General features: G+C 42.8%; 1 protein-coding gene across 1 annotated transcript in view; it reads right to left on the reverse strand.

Annotated features, from left to right (window-relative positions):
* LOC149456626 (tyrosine-protein kinase Fer-like) overlaps positions 1-15,718 on the reverse strand; it is a gene marked incomplete at its 5' end in the record, with an annotated part of 188,293 nt that extends 172,575 nt beyond the window's left edge. The window contains one exon of the mRNA XM_089684752.1: positions 15,596-15,718. Coding sequence (XP_089540878.1) covers positions 15,596-15,718 — 123 coding nt within the window. The remainder of the gene's footprint in view (positions 1-15,595) is intronic.
* Positions 15,719-19,510: the final 3,792 nt, after the last annotated feature.

A 19,510-nucleotide genomic window follows, 5' to 3' on the forward strand; every position in this document is an offset into this window, starting at 1 on the left:
ACACAATGGCAACAATACAAAGAGAAAAGTACATATGAGGTACAGCAGGCACATACCTGGAATTTTAAATGTTGGGTTTACATACTCTTTAAATACTTAACTATATATCATATAGCTCAAAAACAGCTTTCCCCACCAGGGAAAACAATGTCTTAGATCTCGAGCTCTCCATCCCCCAGGAGTATTGCTCTTTCTTCAAAATGTTGAGAGCCTCCCAGTTCCTCTTTTGCTCTTCTACTTATATCCACTCAAAATAAACAGATGGCTATCATTGCTTTATTTAAAATGCATAAAAACACTCACATTTTAACGTGCATCAATCCTGTGCATGGATAACGTCCCTTAAGAAATGGTTGGTGTACATCACCACTCTTCCTAGTGCTTATACACTTCCTAGTTAGCATGCGGACGTCACCAGCTCTGCCCTGTGTGTTGCAACATGCCTATGTGACTTTTTCAGGGGATATAATCCCCAGAAGAGGTGTTTGGAATTATAAAACACAACAATACTGAAGCACTATTATGGGACTTGTTTTGTAATGTCTGTGATCATTATTTGAATTATTATTCATGTAACACAACTGTATTTAAATTACCTGCATGCTGGATTTTTTATTTTCACTTTTGTTTAAAAATGTGTTTTCGTTATAACAAGTATTTCGGTTTGATGTAGCGCTGCACTATACTTGATACTATAAAAACAAAAAAATAAAACTCTACTATCATAAACGGACAGGAGATTTTCTTCCAAGTGTCAAACATGGTTCTGCATATTTGGGAACAAGCACACAGACAAAGTCGCAAACCCATTTCATCATTCTTCAAAATAACCATATGTTTACATTAAAAATACTAAATAGGTAGCAGATAAAGAACATGGACATGTCTATGTGTGTGCTTGCATTTCATTAGAGCAAGGTTCGAAAAATCTCCAACACTTGGCAGCCATGGCAACTGAAATCTGTCCACTAGTGACCGAGATACCCTATTCAGAACCGTCTAGTTTCCAAATTACGTCCGTCCGTTCGCAGCTCCAGGGATAGCAGTGTTGCTTACTGAGTGGCAGGGTGCTATCAACTGCCTGCTGCTACCCTGCCCATCTAACTATTGTAGCCTGGCCTGCATTTGTACTAAAGTATGCATAATTGTAGCACATGAAATAAATTGTGTTTTTTTTTTTTTAATTTTCTCGTAGCTTAGCTTTAACTTCTGTATTTTTTTTTATTTTAAGAAAACTGTGCAGTACATACTAGAATTTTCAGGAGTTAAGACAGGAGACTTGCTTTTATTGCTTACCCTTGTTTGACATCTAGCCAGCATCAACTATCCATTTGTTGCATTGACTAAAGGCTTCTCTTTAGTTTAAGGAAATAAAATGCTATTTTTTTTCAAGAAAAAAAAAGTGCATTATTTCTTTCCGCATACACCTGCAAAGCACTGTTCAATATCAGGCTCCTGCAGACACTTCCCCCAGCTCTCTGTCTGAACCCAGGGTTGGTCTTTCAGTTAATGAGCTGGAGAAAGTGTCAATGGACTAGGAGTGCAATAAATACAATTCTAACATGTTCCTAAAGGGGAACTTCGCCTTTAACCACTAGCCTGCAGGGCACTCATACCCCCTTCCTGCCCAGGCCAATTTCCAGCTTTCAGCGCTGTCACACTTTGAATGACAATTGCGCAGTCATGCAACACTGTACCCATATTAAATTTTTATCATTTTTTTGAGACAGCTAGAGCTTTCTTTTGGTGGTATTTAATCACCTCTGGGATTTTTATTTTTTCTTAAACCAAAAACCACTGAAAAGTTTGAAAAAAACAAGTTTTTTCTTAGTTTTTGTTATACAATTTTGTAAATAAGTGATTTTTCTCCTACACTGATGTGCGCTAATGAGGCTGCAGTGATGGGCACTGATAGGCTGCACTGATGGGCACTGATGAGGAAGCACTGGTAGGTTGCACTGATGAGCATTGATAGGCATCACTGATGGGCACTGAAAGGCAGCACTGATACATAACACCGATAAATGGCACTGATAGGCGGCACTGACTGGCACTGATGCGCACCGATAGGCGACACTGACTGGCACTGATAAGTGGCACTGATTGGCAGCAATGATAGGTGACATTGAAACGTAGCTCAGATGGGCACTGATATGTGGCATTGATGTGCACTGGTATGTGGCATTAATGTGGCACGTGACACTGATGAGCACTGACAGGTGGCACTTCTGGGGCCACACTCATCATCAGTGCCCTGATCAGTGTACATGTCCCCTCCGCGGAAAGCCGATTACCGGCTCTCCTCTCCTCTCGAGCTGTCAGCATGACAGCTTGAGAGGAGAGAAATGCCGATAACCGGCATTTCCGTGTTTACATGTGATCAGCTGTGATTGGACACAGCTGATCACATGACCGAGCCGACATCTTCGGCTCTTTCCATGATCCGTTGTGTCCGAGGGACACAGCGCACCGAAGATCGTGCGCTGCGCGCTCCCTGAGCCGCGCATGCGCAGCGAGAATGGTAGGACGTCATATGACGTCCTATCAGAACGAGAGAACCACCTTGCGCCCATCATTGTACTATAGGGCGGGCGGAAGGTGGTTAAGCTTTTCTTACAAACCTCTTACTTAACATGTAGTTTATACAATAAGGGCAAAAAATACATTAAAAAGTAAAATCAGTGCAAATACCAAGCAAAATGAGGTTCCAGGGGATATGTAGATAACCACAGTATGAGCAGCTCCAACAACTCATCTGACCAGGAATGAAACATGAGCACAAAACAACAAATAAAGGAGCGTTCCCAACACTGTGGAAGTCAATAGAGTCACAAGCCCAGGAACAGTTAAATTTGAAATGCACTTTAATGTTGGGTTAAAAAGCATGACATGTAGGAGTGCCCATGAGCTGAGGAAGGGGCAAGTCCCAGAAACAGGTTATCATGATGATCGGTTTCTCTCCTTTGTTTTTTTTTTTTTTTTAATTTAAATATTTATTAACAAATTTTCAGAAAAATACATATTGCACTTATAATCACATAAAACCAACAAATAACTTTTATTCATTTCTAATCTCCTTTTCCCACTCCCTCCTCCCCTCCCCTCCCCCCCTCCCTTTCCCGTCACCTACCCTACAATACTTTTGCCACTTCCATTTAGATATAAGGGAGATATTCTTGCTATACACTCTGTCCACTTCTATTTCAACTTTAACTTAAACTCCTCCCACTTGCCCCATCGCAGGTAATATGATCCCATCCTATCTTCTTGCATATAAATGATTTTTTCCATCCTACAGATCTGATCAACTCTCTCCATCCAGTCCTCCTCCCTCGGCACCTCTACTTTCCGCCAGAACTTGGGTATTAACCCTTTTGCTGCATTTAGATAATACCAAATACCCGTCCCCTTATATTTGTTCACAGAATACTCTGTACAATGAAAGAGATAAGTCTCTGGATCCAAACCAACATCAATTTCAGTTATCCTCCTAATATCCTCCTAAATCTCTCCTTTGGTTTGACATGGTTTGAGTGCTCCCCTAGGTTTCCAGTTTGTCCTCACCAGCCCTTGTTTAGGAGGTCTCTCGCCAGGTGTATGACATAACAACCAGATCTGGGACATGTGACTTCCGGCGGATGCACCATCTCAGTGATCTCTCCGGCTGCCATCCACACACCCTTCCCTCTGTCCTGAGGCTCCTGGGCTGAGTAACCAATGGTTGGGTCCATGATCATGTGTCATCCTCAAACTTCTGGAAATATATGGTTCTCCGCTCCACTGGCTTGGTGATGCATCAATGTGGACACAACTAAATGTCATGCTTTTTAAAACAAAATTAAAGTGAATGTTTTACTGTTCCTGGGCTTGTGGCTATTGACTTCCACAGGGTTGGGAGCGCTCCTTTATTTGTTGTTTTGTGCTCATGCCTCATTATTTGTCAAAAAATATTGGTACATCTCTCCAGTACATGCACATTTTCCCATTATGTCTCTTAGAAATGCTGCAGTTAAAGACGTTTACCAGTGTCCTAACTTTTCAAGGTGGTTACCCTGCCTCGCTAACATCTGGTAACTACAAAACACCTCTCCAGTTATGAAGAATAGGAGATGGGGTGGTGCTGCAAAAAAAATACCTATTGCAGAAATCCAGTGCACTTCTAACACCCCTCTACAATCCAAGTCTGTTGCACAGAAATATGAAGCATTGTTATCAGCCTTATCTACTTCACTGTCAGGGACTTTAGAATGCCTAACTTTTTGTTATGAACATGAAAGGGGGAGGTGTTTGCAGTCCAATCAAAAGCAAGTAACTTAGGGTGATCTCATAGAGTCTTCATAGATATAGATTAAATTAATAATTGAATCTTGTCACCCTAGGATAGAAAGCATGTTACTGGCAGGATTACCAGGTGAAAAAAAAAGAAAAAAATATCGAATGAAGGCACCTCATCTATAGACTATTATGCTGCAATACCTTACATTTTTATGGGTTTAGGTACAAACCAAAACAAGCCTTGAATTTTTAGATTTAGATCAGTGGTTCTTAACCTTTTTGGAGGTACTGAACCCCACCAGTTTCATATGCGCATTCACCGAACCCTTCTTAATTGGAAAAATAAAATATGATTTTTAAAATTCAAAACATAGGTATATATTTATACATAGGTGCACAAAATGAACAAAACCATTAAGAACAAAACCATTAAAACATGATTTTCACACAAAAACAAAATAATGAATATTTACCGCAAATCAGTGTGACTTCAGCTGTTGTCTTTCAGAGGCCAGTTCAGAAATGCGCGGCATTACCTTGGCAAGTGCCACTCTCATGTCATTTTCGCAACAAAGTCTGTTCCTTTTCTTCGTCTTTATGTCCAGCATCCTCGAAAAGGATTGCTCGCAAAGATATGTTGTAACAAACGGTATGAAAATTCATCCCCATAGTAATTCATCCCCCATATAGTAATTCATCCCCCATATAGTAATTCATCCCCCATATAGTAATTCATCCCCCATATAGTAATTCATCCCCCATAGTAATTCATCCCCCATAGTAATTCATCCCCCCATATAGTAATTCATCCCCCCTAATAGTAATTCATCCCCCCTATAGTAATTCCTTCCCCATGTAGTAATTCATCCCCCATAGTAATACATCCCCCATATAGTAATTCATCCCCCCTATAGTATTTCATTCCCCATATTAATTCATCCCCCATATTAAGTCCCCAAGTCCCCCCTGTGTCAATTCACTTACCTTTGCTCCGCGCGTTCCTCTCGCTGTATTCCCGCGCCGTTCCGGTCTTCAGGGCGGACTGTGAGAGGAGCCTAGCTCCTCTCACGTTCGTCACGCTGCCCCGCCTACACACATCCTGACAGCCAATCACTGGCTATCAGGATGTGAGTGGCAGCGAGACTGGCCAATCATTGCATTTGAGTCCCTGCCGCCCGAGAGGAGGGAGGGGAGCGGGCGCCCGGCACACAAGAGCCGCGGCTTGCCGACCACTGGGCTAAGCGATGTTGCGTGACCACCTGCAGCCAATGATGGACAAGCGGGGCATGTCATCACAAATCATATGAGTCGGGTGTGGGTCATCTCCGCCGAACCCCCGAGACTGACTCACCGAACCCCTGGGGTTCGATCGAACCCAGGTTAAGAACCACTGATTTAGATATTTAGGAGGCTTAGTACCTCCTCTTCAACGCATCCCGATTGTGAAATTTTTATATTATTCCAAGAAAAAATTTTAGCTGTTAAGTAAAAAAAAATCTACCCAGACTACTGTCTTCAGCAGTACCTATAAGGGCTACTAAGACTAAAAAGATGGTAAGCTTCTTCAGTGCACAATACAGTATCTGAGGACAGGCTGCCTTTCCACAGGGAAAGATGAAACATACTGTAATGCCTAAACTGGGCTTAAGAAAGTCATTTTAAAACAAAGAACAGTATTTTAAATGATTGTAGCTCTGGATCTGCTTGCCAGCACTGTTTATAATTTGCAGTGCTGCAAAGTGCAAACACATCCATCAAGCAGCAGCAGTATAGGCTGGATGTAAATAGGTTTCCCAGTTACGGTTTAAAAAAAAATTACTTTTTAGAAGTTTAATTTCCCCACTTCAAATTATTTCCAAAAAAAAAATAAAACTTTGTAATTGGTTCTCCAATATAGAGGACAGCCTCATAGACTAATAAAAAGGAATAAAACAACTTGAAGTCTTCTATGAAGCAGTTAGTGCTTATATTTAACAACATGCTTGAGATCCGGCATTGCCTTTTCATAATTCACCAGGCCAATAGATAGCATAAAAATGTATTATGGACAAACTCCCCTAATCAGTTTCTCTAAACAATGTCATTACCAACATCTAACATGGAAACATCTTCGAGTAGCTATGGCTAAGCTATGGATATTCAGGAATTTACAAATTTTAAAACAATAAATGAGCAATAAATCAAGCCATCACAGACCTCTGTAGGTGCAGGTGCCGTGGAGTAATTCATCCTCCAAGTTCACAGCAGAAGCACAGAGGAAACAATGGTGTAAAGTCAGCGCTCTCATGAAATCGACTCACTATGTTTTCTCCTCCACAGCACCTGCTATATCACTCAAGAAATTAAAAAGCAGGAAGGAGGTCAAGTCACTACTGGGGGGGGCAGGTTAAGGGAAGCTGGTTTAGACAATGGTTTCAGGGCTTCTGCTGTACCTTTTAAGAAGGTATTGATCCACAGTGACTGCACCTAGAAAGGTAAATGAGGGTTTGTTTTTGGCAGGCTTCACACCTCTGCTTTGCAGTACTGCACCTTATGTACATTGGTTTGATGCAATGCCATTCACATTGTTAGACACCCAACAGACATTAATGCACTACATCAAACAATAGTGCAGCTAATTTTGTCTAGTCTGGTGCATTAGTAGCCCACTGAAATGCCTAATAGAAAGGTGTGAGGGAGGCTTTATTTACTGCTTGTAAGAAATATTCAAATCTATAAAGACTGACCACAGTAAATTGCAAAGTAGTTTTTTTTTATGGAAGATCACCTTCTTACTATATGATCTGCTTGCTATTTTTATTTGGGTCATTTGTACTTTTGGTTTGTGGTATAATGAAAGAAATGACCACATGAAATGTCAGTACTTTATCTGAAAATGCTTAAAGTAAATGTTAAATGCAGAAAATTCTAAGTATCATTTGAACTAATTAATGCATTGCTTTTTAATGCAACAGATAATGCACCAACAAGTTTACCATGTAATCCACACTGGTTTCCATCACAGAATCACAGTAGTTGAAGATCCACATGCTTCGATTGATCTATGTATAATCTTAATATGTGCAGGATATTCTTATCTGAAGACTACTGCTCAGGAAATAAAGCTCTGTGTTTAGAAGAGCCTTGTTATTTGATTAATGACTACTGTATGTTACATATGCACACTCTCTGTGAGGATATCTAATGAGTATTCAATCAGTACGAGTGTGTGTGTGTCCTAATAATGAACTCAAACTGAAGTATGGTGCTACTGTGATATTTGACATCTTCAGTGTTATGATGCACTGATGTGTTGTGACAGTATTTTGCCCCAGCATTGTGAGATGTTGTGACAGTGTTGTTTCCTGATATATTAAAGTTACGATATAGTCATTTTGGTAAAAATTTAAGGGCATATTTAAAAAAAAAAAAAAAATACTTCTGCTGCTTCTAGATACACTGAAACTAAAGCCACTAGATTTACATTTGCCTGTTTTTGTCATACAGAAATGAAATACCCACTTACAATCTGTGGTGGCACTTATAAAACTAAGAAACAGTTACAATATGATGTACCTGCCTTTGTAAAAACTGTAATTTTTCTTTACTCATCAAAACCTAAATAGGAATGAAAAATTGGCTTTCATTATTGCATCTGTTGGCTCTAGAACTCAAGGCAAAATATGGGAAAATACATTCTGTCTAATGCACTTTATTGCTTTTCTCTCCAAGCTCTTAAAGTAATGATCATTCTGCAGAAATCATAGCAATTATAAAGCCATTTATCACTTATAGTTTAAAAAGTCAGGAACACAGCATAAATATAAAGAGTTGTTCATTTAAATCTCTGCTGCAGTGCAGTGAGGTGTTAGTAGCAAGGCTTTTAGCTTACAATTTGTAATACACAATTTGAAGACAATAAACACTATATACTAGGAAATTGTGTCTGGTTGATCACATGAGAAAAATAATGAAGTTGCAAAGAAACTGAAAAGGGGGAGGGAGCAAGGAAAGATGCAGAAAGTGTCCATGTCTTAGACACCATTTGAATGGGCATTTAGCCATGCTGCAAATCCCAGTGGTAGGAATTTACGGATTCCTAGTTCTCTGACTGATAGCTGCTTGAGGATAGCAGAAGCCACTGAGGCCATACACTGCAAACACAGGCTGTCGGCAGCTATTGGTATTCACGCCTGACCAAAACCAGCAATTGCTGAAGGTGTGAATTTCAGATAGTGTCTTCACAGTTCTGACTACCTCCAAACAACTCAAGTTTGTGAAGCAGTGGAGGAAGAATCCTGCTGGAGAGAGGCATGTTATTATTATTATTATTATTATACAGTATTTATAAAGCGCCAATGGTTCGCTTAGCGCTGTACATTACAAAAGGGGGACAGAACACGTGACAGAACAATACCAATACAATGCAAAACATGAGGGTATCGAGGGCCCTGCTCTTTCGAGCTTACAATCTAGGAGGGAGGGGATAGTGGTACAGGAGGAGATAGCTGTGGGGGATGGAGTGGTAGGAAGAGTGAAGGAGGTTGGCAGGTTAGCAAGGGGTGGGGTAGGCTTCCCTGAAGAGATGGGTTTTCAGGGTGCGCCTAAAGGAGAGGAGAGTAGGTGATAATCTGAGGGGTTGGGGAAGGGAGTTCCAGAGGATGGGTGACACCCTGGAGAAGTCCTGGAGGCGGGCATGGGAGGAGGAGACCAGGGAACTAGAGAGAAGGAGGTCTTGTGAGGAGTGGAGTGTGCGTGTTGGGCGGTACTTGGATATTAGGTCGGTGATGTAGTACGGGGCAGTATGGTGGACGGCTTTGTACGTCAGTGTTGGGATTTTGAATTTGATCCGTTGCGCAATCGGAAGCCAGTGGAGGGATTGGCAGAGGGGGGTGGCGGAGATGGAGCCGTTGGAAAGGTGAAGGAGTCTGGCAGCCGTATTCAGGATCGACTGAAGTGGGGATAGCCAGCAGTGAGGCAGGCCAGTGAGGAGGGAGTTGCAGTATTTGAGTCGTGATATGATGAGGGAGTGGATGAGCTGTTTAGTGGTTTCTGGGGTTAGGAACGTGCAGGTTTTGGCGATGTTGCGGAGGTGGAGTCTGCACGAGTTTGTTAAAGATTGGACTTGGGGCTGGAAGGATAGGTTGGAGTCCAGAATGACACCAAGTACTCTGGCCTGCGGGGCAGGTTTGATGGTGGCGTTGTTGGATGTGATGGAGAAGTCAATGGGGGGAGGTGTCTGGGCAGGGGGGAAGACGAGAAACTCGGTTTTGGAGAGGTTCAGTTTAAGGAAGTGGAGCGACATCCAGTCTGATATGTCACTCAGTAGGTGTGTGATTCGGGAGGAGACCGAGGGTGTGAGGTGGGGGGTAGAGAGATAGATTTGTGTGTCGTTGGCATAAAGGTGGTAGTTGAAGCCATGAGAGTGTATGAGTTGGTCAAGGGAGGAGGTGTAGATGAGAAGAGAAGGGGCCCGAGCACGGAGTTGTGAGGGGATAAGAGTTGATTAAAGATAATGCACTATGTGGTATTTTTCTTTTTTTGAGGTAACACTTATCTTGGAAATCGTTGGGAGGATAATAAGTTGAAGCCGTGAGAGTGTATGAGTTGGCCAAGGGAGGAGGTGTAGATGGAGAAGAGAAGGGGCCCGAGGACAGAGCCTTGAGGGACCCCAACAGAGAGGGGGAGTGAGGGGGAGGTGGTAGCATTATAGGTAACGCTGAAAGAGCGTTGTGACAGGTAGGATGAGAGCCAGGAGAGAGCAGAATCTCTGAGGCCGAGGGAGTGTAGTTTTTTGAGGAGGAGGGGGTGGTCAACTGTGTCGAAGGCCGCAGAGAGGTCAAGGAGTAGGAGCACTGAATAAGGGCCATTAGCTTTTGCGGTTAGCAGGTCATTGGAGAGTTTGAGTAAGGCAGTTTCGGTGGAGTGTAGGGGACGGAAGCCGGACTGTAGGGGATCGAGGAGGTTGTTGTCGTTGAGGTGAGAGCTTAGGCGGGTGTAGACTAGGCGCTCGAGGAGTTTAGATGTAAATGGGAGCAGGGAGATGGGTCTGAGGTTGTTCGGGTCATTGGGGTCCAGGGAGGGCTTTTTAAGTATGGGGATGATGTGTGCATGCTTCAGAGGGGAGGGGAAAGTGCAGGAGGAGAGGGAGAGATTGAAGATGTGGGTGAGGGAGCGTAGGATGGAGGGGGAGGGAGGTCGTAGGAGCTGTGAGGGGATAGGGTCAAGGGGGCAGGTGGTGAGGCGGGCATCAGAGAGGATCTTGGAGACTTCCTCAATGGTAGTAAGGTCAAAGGTGCGGAGTGTTGGGGGGGATTCGGTATGAGGAATGTAGGGTGGGGTGGAAGTGGGGGTCAGAGCAGTGGTGGGGCCGTGGGAGCGGGGTGATGAGGGGGTAGCAGTGTGTTGAGAGGGCGTGTGAGTTGCGGCGATGTCCTTGCGAATTGTGTCAATCTTGTTTTTGAAGTGATTGGCAATCTCAAGGGCAGTGAGTGAGGTGTTGGGTGGAGGTGGGGGTGCCGAGAGTAGAGAGTTGAAGGTGGAGAAGAGTCGGCGAGGATTGGAGGAGAGGGCCTTGATGAGGGTCAGGAAGTAGGCTTGTTTGGCTGCGTGGAGGGAGGAGGTGTAGGTGTGGAAGGCAGATTTGTAGCGGGCGAAGGCTTGTTTGGATTTGGTTTTGCGCCATAGTCGCTCCAGTGCACGACTGTGTCGTTTGAGGGTTTTGGTGTGATCAGTCTGCCAGGGCTGGAGCGGCCGGGGTCTGATGTTGCGTGTGGTTAAAGGCGCTAGTGAGTCAAGGGCTGTTGACAGCGCGTTGTTGTAGGCCGTCATAGCCAAGTCAGGGCAAGACAGGGGGAGGATGCTGTCGTGGAGTTGATCAGCTGCAGAGTGGAGGGGGGCAGGGTTAAGGTTGTGGAGGTTACGGCTGGTAGTAGTGTGACATTTGGAGGGGTAGGCGTTGGAGGACGAGGAGATAGAGAAGGTAATCAGGTTGTGGTCAGAGAGAGGGAAGGGGGTGTTAGTGAGGTTGTGGGGAGCGCAGCAGTTGGAGAAGACGAGATCAGGGATATTACCGTTGGAGCGGGTGGTGGATTGTATGCACTGTGCAAGTGCAAAGGAGGAGGTTAAGTGGAGGAGATGGGATGTGTCTGGGTTGTCGAGGTTGACAGGGATGTTGAAATCCCCAAAGATGATGGTGGGTAGCTCAGAGGAGAGGAAGAAGGGTAGCCAGGAGGAAAAGTCATCCAGGAAGCGGGATATGGATCCAGGAGGCCGGTATATCACAGCAATCTTCAAGGGGGTTGGGGAGAATAGTCGGACGCAGTGGGCCTCGAAGGAGAAGGATAGGGAGGGGGGGGGGGTTGGGAAAACTCGGAAGGTGCTCTGCGGAGACAGGAGCAGACCAACCCCACCACCTTTATGACCGTTAGGCCTGGGTGAGTGGGTCCAGGTGAGACCTCTGTAGGAGAGTGCAGCAGGGGAGATAGAGTCAGTGGGCTGGATCCAGGTTTCTGTGATCGCTAGGAGGTTGCGGGAGCGGGAAACAAAGAGGTCGTGGATGGAGGTAAGCTTGTTGCACACCGATCGGGCGTTCAGGAGTGCACATGAAAACGGGGGGGGGGGGGGGAGATTTTAGGGAGCAGGGGGACAGATACTAAGTTACGGGGGTTGGGGCAGGACGTGGAGGCGGGAGGGTGTTGTGTGGGTGAGGGAGGTGGTGGAGGGCCAGGATTCGGGGAAATGTCCCCCGCGGTTAGGAGGAGAAGGGTGAGAAAGGTGGCATGGGAGCGGGATGTGAAGGAGCATGAGAAACTACTAGTGGAGGTGTTTGGGTCAGTGGGAGAGTGGAGTAATAGGAGGAGGTGGTGGGTGCCGTGGAGGGGCGAAGGAAGTAGTGAGGACACAATCTACAAATGTTTGGGATAAGCAGAGGGATATAGTGAATGGATTTTGGGAACGGAGGAGAGGAAAATGATCAACTTGAGTGAAGGTCATGAAATTACTACAGCATCAGATGCAAGTGCTAGAGGATTCCTAGTCCTGGTCACAAATAGGGGAAACATGTTGCTGAACCTAGAGGACATCTTTTCTGACACAGGCGATTGATGATGTTGGATGAAGGAACCATTCCCCTTAGCGCAGATTATCATGACTGAGGAAATCCACCTTCCAAATGTCCACCCCCAGGTTATGAACAGCAGAGAATACTGGACAGTGCTTGTTTGCTCAGGAAATTATCAGACATACTATCTTCAGGACTTTTTGACTCCTAGTTCCCCCCACCCCAATGATTGGTATAGGCTGCTACTTTAGAATTGTGACTGCACCCTAACTGGGTGTCCCTGGAAAAGGGGGGTCCTGTGGTGCAGACTGGATATTCATAGACCTTGGGATGCAGATTGCTATCTTCAAGTGATTGGGCACTGGTAAAATATTTGGACATGTCCCCCTTGGGCACACACCTATAACCTCACCCCACATTAGACCTCAATGTTTTGCTAGTGTCTTGATTGACCTCTTATTTTTTTATGGAACATTTCTGTGCTTCACTAGTTATTTACTTTGAACGTTAAATATAGAGGTAAGGTGCTTCAGTGTATGGTGGATGTACATTTCACTTTTGATTAAGATTGGCACATGCAGGAAGTATTATATTGGAGTGGATGCACAGTGATAATAAACAAGCACACAGAAGATATATGGATTTGAACATTTACTGATACAAAAAAAAAAAAAGCACATAACTTTATTTGTATTTTTTTTACATGCATGATTTAAAGATGTATGTATCAATTAATTGGTGATTTGATTTAAGGTTGCATTGCACTTGTTATATATGTTTTATGTTACATGGTATGTAAACATGTCAGTGTTTGAACTACATTTTAAGTTTAAGATTTTTTGATTTTAAGCATCTGACTGGTAGCGCAGAAGATATTAGTTTTAAGAAAAGGCTGCTATATAGGTTCAGGGCTGTGGTCCATTCCTCCGATTCCCTCCAGGGGTATGCCCAATGTCACATGTGAAGCCTATACCCAAATATTGACCAGTGACATAAAGGGTAAGATAGATTGTTCCTGTTACTTATTACTGTAGCCCTAAATCAAGTATGAGAATTAAGATACCCCCTACTAGCAGTATACTTATTAGTGTCCCCTGAATGGAGAGCTGCTGAGGTGGAAAGCTGCTGTTTGAGCTGAAAGTGCAACAAAATGCTTTTAAAGGCTCATGTCATGCTTTTCAGGAGTGTGGGGACAAATTACTCAATTCTGCCCGAAAAGTAGTTCATGTATTTTTTTTTGAGTGACATACGTTTTGCTACAAGCAACAAAATACTCAGATGTGAACAAGGGCTATTAAAAACAATAACTTTATGCTTGTTGAGCCTCTGAGATTCAAGCTACAAAACATTCAACTGTAAAAGGGGCCTGAATGTTTCTTTGCAAAGAACATTAACATATGTTTGTAATAGAAACATTAAAATAAAGCTAAATATTTCTGTAAGTCAAATCCTGAGGTCTTTAGCCAAATGTCTTTACCCAGGTCTCATTGCTTTGAAGCAAATAGCACCAACAATAAAACAAAGATGATGTGAAGCAACACGAACGAAGAATGTGAAATACATTAGGAAGGACTACTGCACTACCTGTTATCAACAAATGATATGTAAATTCTACATAAGATGGTGATGAGTGTGGCAATCCTGAAGGAGAAGTATGAGGTACATAAATTAAACAGCTAAGATTGTAGTGTAGTTTCATTTTAGTTTGATGTTAACTTGCAGTTGGAGTTACTACAATCCCAATTCCAAAAAGGTTAGCACACTGTAAAACCTACATAAAAACATAATGCAATGATTTGCTCATCTCATATTTTATTCAAAATAGAAAACATATCAAATGTTTAAACTGAGAAAATGTACCATTTAAAAAAAATAAGGTACGTTTGAAAAATTTGAAATTGATGGCAGCAACAAGTATCAAAAACGTTAGGATATAATTATATTTACCATGGTGTAGAATCCCCCTTATAACACTAAATGTCGGGGAACGGATGTAACCAGCTGCTAGAGTTTTGGGACAGGAATGTCTTCCCATTTTTGCCTGATATCTGTCATATTTTTCATTTCAAGATGCACTAAACATTTTCAATTAGTAAACGGTTTGAGCTGCAGGTAGGCCAGTTAGACATCCAGACTCTTCCACAATGAAGCCATGCTGTTGTCATAGATGCAGTATGCGGTTTAGCATTTTCCTGCTGAAATATGCAAAGCCTTCCTTGAAAAAGTAATAGTCTGGATGGGAATACACGATGCTCTTTAGATATATAACCTGGATATATGTTTCCGCATTCAAGGTACCATTCCAGATGCGCAAGGTGCCTATTCTTTACTCAGTAATACACCCCCAAACTATCAGAGATGCGGGTTTTTGAACTGAGTGTTGATATCAAGCCAGAAAGTCCCTCCCCTCTTTAAAATGAGCTTTGGTCCAGAGAAGACGGCAGCATTTCTGGATCATGTTTAGATAAAGCATCTTCTTTGTATGACAGAGCTTTATCTTGCATGGGGGGTTAAAAGCCTATCCATAACAGCAGTCACATACCAAGCGACATCATAATTGCGAGACACAATTAAACACCTCTACCAAGAAAAAGGCACACTTGGTACTGGTATATCAGAATCTGGCAAAGATGCATCCTGAAAGAGTTCAACTGGAAAATGTGAGAACTAAACTTAACAGCAAACCAGGGAAGAGGGATAAAAAAAAAGGAGGGGGGGGGGTGCTGTAAGGAGGGAAGAAGGGAAGGAGGTTAGGGATGCAAAATGTGTAATATGTTGTAGTAAGTGCATTATGTTGTACCTTAGACGTGTTTTGATGTAGTGGCTGCATTAGTTGTATTTTTTCTGGTATTTCCCCTTATTTTTCACCAGATAACCCGGTCAATAAACACACATCCTGTCCCTGGGTGGCTACGATCACTACTCCACACTAACCATGGACAAACCAATGGCTGCCACCCAGGCTGGACTTCAAATATGGCTACATTTATGCATCTCCTTTACGTGGACGATGAGCAGTTTAAACAACTAAGATAATAATGTTTTATGGCAAAGATTACTAGAGCTAAGACTTCACATTTTTGACACAGTCATCAGGTATTTTCTGCATTTGTAAAAAACGGTCTGTCTGGAAAAAACTAATGCAGCCACCACATCTAAGAACTGGTTAGCTGTAATATATTACATTTTTGTTCTTGAGATTAGTTATGCCTTTATAATAAGCAATTAATACAACTGGATTTTCTAACATTTGATTAGCACAGTAATAGGTTTGCATACCTTTACAACAGGATTCAACAGGACTACTCCAGATTTTTTAGTTATAACTTGCTTTGTTGTGTAATGATGTTCTATAAGCTGTGGGATAGTTGGAAATCCAGTGCCTTCAAACCTATATTGATTCTGTTTAAAAGAGATAGGGGGTGAAGGGGAGAGAGAAAAAAAAACAGGTTACAGTTGAGAGAATAGGCAATCAAAGGCCAAGTATTTTTCAAAAGCAAGGTGGAGCCAAAAAGAATTCTTCCTCAGTCCTTCAATAAACATATTAAAAAACTACAGAAAGGGCTGGGCTAGTTTGACAAAATTAAGAGTAATACAAAGAAAAGAAGAATGAGTGTCTCTCTTAACGTGAGAGCTAATTTCATATACACTTTGAAAATGTAGATTAATATCGAGCATTAAAATTCAATTTCTTTTTAGGGAGAGAGTACCTAGTTTTGAAAGGTATCAGCTCCCACTTCCAAATGGAAGTGTATGTACAGTTGGGAACAGGTTGTGAAGCCGCAGGGAGTCAAAGTCAGCTTCCCACAGTCAACATAGCAGCTCCAGGTACCTGAAGACTACGATGGACTGGTAAGTATCTTTTTATTAAGAGTCAGCAACTAGAATATTTGTAGCTACTAACTTTTAAGTTCCTCTTTAACCTGTACTTGAGGGTAAAGTCATTAGGCTGTGCTATTAAGGAGGAAGCAAATATGCGCATTTAATGAAAAAATAAGGATGTTCCACATTCATAAATTTCTACCAACTACAAAAATCAAAATGTAAATAAAAATAAATCCAATGATTTAATGGTTTCCCTATTGGAAGTTTAAGTTAGAAATGTTCAATAAATGCTGCTAAATCCTCAAACATATCAATGTTTTTATTTATAAAACACATGCACAATGTAAATTATTCAAGGGATGCCTTTAGTGACCACTGTCAGTTACCAGTGTGCTTATGTTAGATCTCATCTGAACTTGACTGTCAAAAAGCTGCCATCATTGATTACATGTGCAAAACCAAGGCAACTACAAATCTAAATAGAAGCTAAAATGGCCCCATTTTTAACCTCCCTAGTGGTATGATTATGTCCATATTTCTGTGCTGAAAGCAGTACATTTTTTTGCATGGAAATATGTATTTTTTTATTGTAGGCCTGTCATTTTTAGTAATAACTCACTGAAATCTGTCCGAACAAGAGTCTAGTAAACATTCCAGGTAGGATAAAACTTGAAACATGAAATCATAAATTATAATTTAATAAATGATCATAAAAAATAATAATAAATTTAATTCAATAATATAATCAAACCAAAAACACTGAAATTTGAAATACAGCGCCAAGTTCGCACATCGCTGAGCAAAGTCGCACAATCGTTTTCAGTGTCTGATGACGAATTTCCCCACGGATCATTGTCACTCAATTCTGCAAGTGGTTCTGATTTACTATCGCTGTTCTCTAGCTGGTCTAAAACCGCTTTTGACCAAAAGGGACGCTTTTTGGACGCCATGGACCTTTCTAAGTTTCCAGGCAGAAAAAACAGTCAAAATGCAGGCAGGGCACAGGACAAAGCAGTAGGGGAAAAAATGTATGTGAAATGGTTTGAAACAGGAATGTTTTACCATGTCATATTCGTTTATTAGAAAATTAGTTTCTAAAATGTTTAAATTTGCCGCCGATTCCAGCCCCTGTATGTCCCGACACTCGCAGGGACCGGAACACGGAAGCCGGCATCGGCCGGATGAGATGGCCAGTGACACTGCAGGGGACACATCGTGGGAGCGAAGGACAAGGTAAGCGCTGCAGGGAATCCCTGAGCAACACTGCATGGTAAGCCCGAGTGTAGCTCGGGGTTACCGCTTTTGGTACTGAAATTTTACTCTGAGCTACACTCGGGAATACCGCCAGGGAGGTTAAACTGCAATAGGATTGGAGAGTTTAGCTCCACTTTAAAATTATTGTTATCATATTCGCATAAAACAAAATCTGTTATAAGACTATAGTTTCCATTAGAAAACAATTATATAGAAACACATACTATAGTAGAAATAGAAAAGTGGAATAAAGGAAAATAAAAGTTATGGAGCTACGTACATCTTTGTAAACTGTTAAGTGCCTTTTTTTTCTATGCTGACTTGCATACATATTTTCCCTGTAAAAAATATTTCTAAGAGCCCAGAGTAGATGAAATGTGTAATAGAACAAGAGGCCAAAAGATGCACACTGAAAGAAAAGGTTCTCGTATACAAAAGCTTCTTTGGGAGTTGTGAAAGCAAGTACAATAGGTCTAAAATAGAAAATTCACAAAATATGACATCTGAAAGATAAACTGGCAACTTTTGTTTTAATGCAGTGCTTCACAACTCCAGTGTCAAAGAACATGACCAGGTTATACATTCCAGATTTTTAGGCAGTCAATCATCATGTATGAGACAGTCAAAAGACCAGGAAACATGACCTTCTATTAGGCTGAGAAGTAGATTATTGAACATCTACTTCAATGTCAATCAAATTCACATCATCCTTGAAGAGGAAAAGTCAAAATAGAGTGTGAGTGTTTATGTGGCATAAGGCTACACATAAATAGCCGCATTAACTAGTAAAATAGGTTAAAAATGGGCCAAAAAGGGAAGCAAAAATCCCCTACCAACAAATGAACTTGGACACACAAATGTACTATTTTCTATTTTTTTTGGTCCAGCTAAGTTAACTCTTAAGCGGTTTATACTACATATATTACACATCAGGGGTCCTCAAACTTTTTAAACAGGGGGCCAGTTCACTGTCCCTCAGACCATTGGAGGGCCGGACTATAGTTTAAAAAAAAAAAAAACTATGAACAAATGCGGACACAGTGCAGGAGATGACCAGAGACTGCAGACACAGTACAGGGGATGATCAGAGACTGCGGACACAGTACAGGAGATGACTAGAGACTGCGGACACAGTACAGGAGATGACTAGAGACTGCGGACACAGTACAGGAGATGACTAGAGACTGCGGACACAGTACAGGAGATGACCAGAGACTGCGGACACAGTACAGGAGATGACCAGAGACTGCGGACACAGTACAGCGGATGACCAGAGACTGCGGACACAGTACAGCGGATGACCAGAGACTGCGGACACAGTACAGCGGATGACCAGAGACTGCGGACACAGTACAGCGGATGACCAGAGACTGCGGACACAGTACAGCGAATGACCAGAGACTGCGGACACAGTACAGCGGATGACCAGAGACTGCGGACGCAGTACAGCGGATGACCAGAGACTGCGGACGCAGTACAGCGGATGACCAGAGACTGCGGACGCAGTACAGCGGATGACCAGAGACTGCGGACGCAGTACAGCGGATGACCAGAGACTGCGGACACAGTACAGCGGATGACCAGAGCCTGCGGACACAGTACAGCGGATGACCAGAGACTGCAGACAGTACAGGGGATGACCAGAGACTGCGGACATAGTACAGGAGATGACCAGAGACTGCGGACACAGTACAGCGGATGACCAGAGACTGCGGACATACAACGGCGGCCGCTCCATAAGACGCACAGACATTTCCCCCCAAGTGTGTCTTATGGAGCGAAATATACGGTAAATGCAGGACACCTTTTAGGGTCATATCCGTGTATAATGTAAAGAGAGAGGGGAAAGGGGATAGAGAGAGAGGGGGGAAAGGGGGATAGAGAGAGAGGGGGGAAAGGGGGATAGAGAGAGAGGGGGAAAGGGGGATAGAGAGAGAGGGGGGAAAGGGGGATAGAGAGAGAGGGGGGAAAGGGGGGATAGAGAGAGAGGGGGGAAAGGGGGGTAGAGAGAGAGGGGGGAAAGGGGGATAGAGAGAGAGGGGGAAAGGGGGCTAGAGAGAGAGGGGGGAAAGGGGGCTAGAGAGAGAGGGGAAAGGGGGCTAGAGAGAGAAGGGG

Source organism: Staurois parvus, unplaced genomic scaffold (genome assembly GCF_062004578.1).
Source record: "Staurois parvus isolate SC_StPar_1 unplaced genomic scaffold, SC_StPar_1.0 ptg000354l, whole genome shotgun sequence".
Lineage (NCBI taxonomy): Eukaryota > Metazoa > Chordata > Amphibia > Anura > Ranidae > Staurois > Staurois parvus.